The sequence below is a fragment of the Hippocampus comes genome, unplaced genomic scaffold, assembly GCF_001891065.2.
Source record: "Hippocampus comes isolate QL1 unplaced genomic scaffold, H_comes_QL1_v1.1 scaffold245, whole genome shotgun sequence".
NCBI classification, from domain to species: domain Eukaryota; kingdom Metazoa; phylum Chordata; class Actinopteri; order Syngnathiformes; family Syngnathidae; genus Hippocampus; species Hippocampus comes.
The window spans coordinates 702,560-707,828 of record NW_017805834.1 but is presented as its reverse complement, the minus strand read 5'-3'; the positions used below and the strand labels follow the sequence as shown (position 1 = coordinate 707,828).

Here is a 5,269-nt window from a genome sequence, read left to right as displayed (position 1 = left end):
GTTTAGTTTTGGTTGTAAAGTGTCCTTGAGTGTCTTGAAAGACGCTTATGAATGAAATGTATTATTCTTATTATTATAAGATATTTCAAGGGTTATTTTTACTGACCATTCATTGTTCATGACATGTACAAATGTTTGTTTTCCGAACACACTATCCATTCTTGTTTTCTTACAGTTCTAACAGCCGCTGTGAGACCTAACAGCCTAACATCTTCGGCCTCAGACCAGGAAATTGATGTCACAATCACAAGATGGCTACATCTGGCTCCTTATCGGGATGGTGACAGGAAGAAAAGCATAAGAAGAAAAGAGTGCATGGAGAGCGCTACAATTTGATGGATAGAAAAATACCGTTCAAGAGGAAGCTGCATCCCAATTTGGACTTTGTGTTCACTGTTAAATAAAGAAAAGTTCATTTTTCCAGTGTATGTGGAGTTATATGTGAGGTTCACAAATTATGACAATAAACATGTTTTTATAACAGTTGTTTTTGAGACTTTTTTTTAAAAAATGTGGGTCAAATATGGCTCATGAAAGATGTGGCTTAGTTGAGGTTGAATTAAGGCTGATATCAGGAACCTGTTCTGGCCCAGCGTCGGGCCAGATATGGTTTTACAATGCGGCTCAGATCTGGGCCGAATGCGGCCCACATCATGGATGCCAGACCCGGGCCACTGCAGGACCGTCATTCATTGAGGTATGTGGGCCGAGTGTCGTGCCGTGTCTGCCCCAGAGCTGGGCCAGACCAATTTTGCTGACTGGGCGTTGTCCCAATGCATTGAAACGAGACGAGTCATTGGATGAGTGCTGGTTTTGTCCCGCCCGTCGGACGCTCAGTGTCTTTGGGAGTCTATGGACACTGGGCGTGTATCGGCCCGCCCGGACGTTGAGCTTTTCTGCATGATAATTGGATGATCTGTCTGAGGCTGAATCTCTTTTTGATTGACAGCGAAATGAGCCAATCACCGATCTTTTGGTGTAGGCCTCTGCGGGAGCATTTTTCAATTCTCATTCTGTTCTGAGTTGAACTGGAGACTTCTTCTAATCATCTTAGCGACACTCTCTTTATAGAAAGCAACTGCGACAAATTAATCTTTAATTTCTGGTGGGTTTTATTGTAGTTGCTTATGTTTGCAGACCGACTTATATCACTACAGGGTCACAGATCATTTTATTGAAAAGGAACGGAGAGTAGAGTTCACATAAATAAACGGACACATTTTATGATCCGCCACTGATTTCAGGAGCTGTATTTTTATTGAATTTCCTCAAAAAATGCAAGCTGCTTTCTTGATTAAATGTTTAATCATTTTTCAACAAATTTCCACATTGAACGCCATTCTTCCAATTCATCAAACGAACAATTGAAACACTGTTCAAGTTTTGGGTAATGCGAGTAAGAATTGGCTGTTTTAAAATGTATAGGTCGTTTTTTGGGGTGGGGGGGGGGAGCATTGCACATGTTAAAAAAAATTAGCATGTTTGAAGGAACCAACTGACTCTCTGGCATGCATGCTCGACAGTTAGCACATGTAACATATGCCACATCGCTCAAAAACACATTGACCAGATTAGAAGTTTCGCCCCGACTACTCACACAAAAGCAGGAGAAACCAATTTGAATTTCATTGAGATGTCAGGACAAAAATGCAATTTTCTCCCTGGTACACAATCATTCATTTTATAACACTTTAAAATCAGAGATGAAAGCGGACTTTCCTGAAAACTTACCAGGTTTGTCGACCTTTCTAATGTAGTCGGACCAATCCATTCAAGTCCTTTTCCTCAAGCCATGACCACTTGAATGTGTTCCGAACACTCGCGTCAATTGCATGTATGTCAGCTTGCCTGTCTACCACCTGTTTGAACATTGCGCTGGGGCCGTACCTGGCCAATCACGCATTAATTAGTTTACGCAAAATGCTATTCAAATACTTGACATTCAATGATTAATCTGCCTTTTGTGTGCACACGTGCACTCTTTGTGGCTTCCGTTCGCGCCAAAATGTCGAAATCTCTGAGATATGGCGAGGCCATTAGAATGCGAGTGGAGGGGTGTTACTGTTCCTAGTGTTCGTGCCTCAACATGGCCACGCTCGTGAAAGCAAAACAACGAACTCAAACACGTGTTCGTTCTATGTTGTCAACTAATATCCGGATTAATTTTAGGCAATTTTTCCACAATTTTCATGACAATTTGAAAATCCGGAATTCCGGGAAAATCCGGAGGACTTTCATCATTGAACAATGAATGAGATCTTTAAAAAAAAGCAAATAAAAATAAATAAATAACAGGACCAATGCACCAATGTGGCATTTGGATTTTGTCACATTTTATTGAACAGTTGTTTGCCACTCAGATGTTCCTGTGGAAAGAAAAGCCACATGATTACAAGTTAAGGTCAGCGATGATGACAGAAGAAAGTCTTCTTACTTCGCAACAACGCTGTCGTTCTTCGCCAGCCTGAGGATGGAATCATCAGACTCTCCCTGTTTTGCATTGAGGAGAACATGTACCCATGTAAGAAACAAATCCATTTAAAGCATTGAACACAACGCAAATCTCACTCACCATCCTGCGGATGGCGCCACAGATGGCGTAGGTCTTGAACTGACCGTTGAAGCGACCTGTGACCTTGTCCACCTGCAGCCAACATTGTTGAATGAATGAGAACTTTATTTCAGACACAGAAAGAGATCCACGTCGCGTGTCATACATCTAGCACATAGAGCATCGGAAAGGACAATAGACACATGAACCCCAGTGGCTCCAGTCTCGCTGTAAACCTGACACAGCTTGTCCAGGATTACATACAGCAAATACATTTCAACGAAAATACAGTTTTTATCACTTTAAATGCAATTTCAGGGTGAGGTGTGCACTTTTTCTCAAGTTGCATTTTTCTTTATCGGGATTTGCTGGATGATGAACTTAATGCCCGTTTAGGCTTCAGGTCGCCAAGTTGTACAAAATACATGTGGAGATAAGACTTTTGTGAAGCTTTGACAATCAAATGTCGGATTTCACAGCACAGTAGGACAGGTGGGTAGCGCAACATGAACAAAAATGGCTCGTGCTTCTTGAAACTCTAAAGTCACGATGCCACTGAGGTAGAAAAGGTTGAAAAACAGAGTTCATCAGGGTTTGTTCAAGTTCGCAATTTGTTCGCCTAACGGCCACCAACAGTTTTAGTGGGGGGTTTTCATGTCTTGCGACTGGTGAACATTTGCGACACTGAACGAACCCTAACATGAACGCAACAGTCGTCTTCGAAAATTCTCGCAATTGTTCGCCACTCCGCGGGAAAAGGGTTTAAGCAGTAGCTTCATACTGTCATGATAGGCCATGGAGTTATATCTGACTATTCTGCCTCTGTGCAAAAGATTAGTACAGAGGGGAGTACAGAAGCTTTTTAATAGGGATGTTATGTTTTTCAGATCGATACCAGTACAAATATTCACTCTTGCAAAACACAAAACATTGTCAACCAAGACCTTTCTTTGTGATGCAGAAGATGATGTGCCGATGTGACAATCTGCCGCAGTATAGCGCCCTCTACTCCTAAGGAGAACTTGCTCAATGTCAGATTTTAATTTTTTGCTTTCAGTAGTGGTAGCTGTTGCCGGCAGCCTCAAAGAGCCACCGATACCGCAAAATAAGGCCAGTATTGACATGATGCATGTACCTATATATCTATCATCTGAAAGGTCATTTGTGACAACATGTCTAAGGTATTTTAAGGTCCGATGCATAAAATGGATCAAAATATGTCTGTAACAAGGTTTAAGTTTGACATCTATATGGTTTGTCAATTGCTTGCGATGCACGACGAAAAGCTTGAAAATTAAGCATATCAGCGGCGTGACATATTTGCTACTCATTCATCACCTGCCAGCCTTGGAGGAGTTGATGACAGGCATTAATCTCAATAATTTTGGGAGAAAATCCTAAACATTTCGGAAACAGAATTCTCCTGTCTTGGGCACATTTCATGAAAAATGAATTCCTTTACACCTTGCTAAAAGTACACTTAAAGGTTGTAAGTGCGAGACAAGCAGACACCGCCACCAAGCCATACAAATACAAAGCATATAAAACATATTTTGTGTCTTACAATCATACTTGGCTACTTTATAATAGTGCTGACGCAGTCCTTGAGTCATTTGAGTGCCACGGTTCCAAAAAATACAGGAGGCATTTTTTTCAGCCTCGTGTAATCGCTTATTTACCAGTACACTGTGAGGAAAAAGAAGTTAGGCTAACCGGAGCAACAATTGTTCATGCTGTACATGACAAAAACACTTGGATGCTGACAGTTGCCGTTCGTAGCGGGCAAAATCGCTGATGTGCTTCTGACGTCACTTTATCTCATCAACCAAAATTTATGGGAAGAGATTTATTTAAATCTCACTAATGTTTCAAATGAGGAAAATAGCGTACTGCTATGCACACTTGAAATCTAAAATGTCTCATATCTAAACACTAAGAGCAGATGGCTGTGTATTATTAAGCGGAAATTATGTTCCATTGACCTCTATATCTTGAACCAAGCCCCCTCCCGCCCCCAAAATAATAGTTATTTTTATCTAAGGCGGAGAATACGGTGCGCCGAATGGTTGTGAAAATACGGTATTTTTATCTAAGGCGGAGAAAAAAAATAGTATTTCCGGTAACGCGACCGACTGAAAATTTCTACGTTGAAAATTCCGACCGTAAAGTTTTTTTTTTTTCCCTTCAAACAACCCTCTACATTTTTGTGCAGAGGGTTTACATCGGTGCAAACTCTCGGGATATTCACGTTGAGCGCATGCGTCGTTTGCCCTGTCTGTCAACAACATTGAATCATGGCGGCGGCCGCGATCTCTGATGACGGTTTAAACCGCATTTTCTGTGTGACAGTCGCATGCTCGCACCGTAATGTTAAGAAAATAGCATCCATTGATGCATCGAAAAAATTCAGCGAACTATTTGATGACCACCACTGGCCGAGTATAAACCACGTGAAAATAGCACATTGACAATGTGCCAACGGTGAATTCTTTAGTCACTGATGTTCACTGACAATTGCTAACCTGCACTATGTCAGCACAGACAGCTAGAACCACTGTTGAATGTGTAGAGCAGGGGTCCCCAACCTTTTTTGCCCCACAGACCGGTTTAAGTCAGAAAATATTTTCAGGGACCGGCATTTAAGGTGTGGCGGATTAATACAACAAAATAATATGGTATGAGCTGCATGAAAACTGTGGTGTTTTCTAAATATAATAA

General features: G+C 41.4%; 1 protein-coding gene and 1 long non-coding RNA gene across 3 annotated transcripts in view; one reads left to right on the top strand and one right to left on the bottom strand.

The window, feature by feature from the left end:
• The first annotated feature begins 1,844 nt into the window (after positions 1 to 1,844).
• The window catches only part of LOC109526470 (uncharacterized), a 6,370-nt gene continuing 2,945 nt past the window's right edge, over positions 1,845 to 5,269 (top strand). The window contains exons 1-2 of the long non-coding RNA XR_002170344.1: positions 1,845 to 1,984; positions 3,905 to 3,906. This is a non-coding gene — a long non-coding RNA (uncharacterized LOC109526470). The remainder of the gene's footprint in view (positions 1,985 to 3,904; positions 3,907 to 5,269) is intronic.
• The window catches only part of rps21 (ribosomal protein S21), a 10,132-nt gene continuing 7,179 nt past the window's right edge, over positions 2,317 to 5,269 (bottom strand). Inside the window, exons 4-6 of one of the 2 annotated variants that reach the window (XM_019887757.1) lie at positions 2,573 to 2,644; positions 2,435 to 2,490; positions 2,317 to 2,366 (exon numbers count right to left, since the gene is read on the bottom strand). In XM_019887757.1, coding sequence (XP_019743316.1) covers positions 2,357 to 2,366; positions 2,435 to 2,490; positions 2,573 to 2,644 — 138 coding nt within the window. In that variant the 3' untranslated portion in view covers positions 2,317 to 2,356. Of the gene's footprint in view, positions 2,367 to 2,430; positions 2,491 to 2,572; positions 2,645 to 5,269 lie in introns of those variants that run through there. The other variant, XM_019887758.1, reaches the window with a different exon arrangement.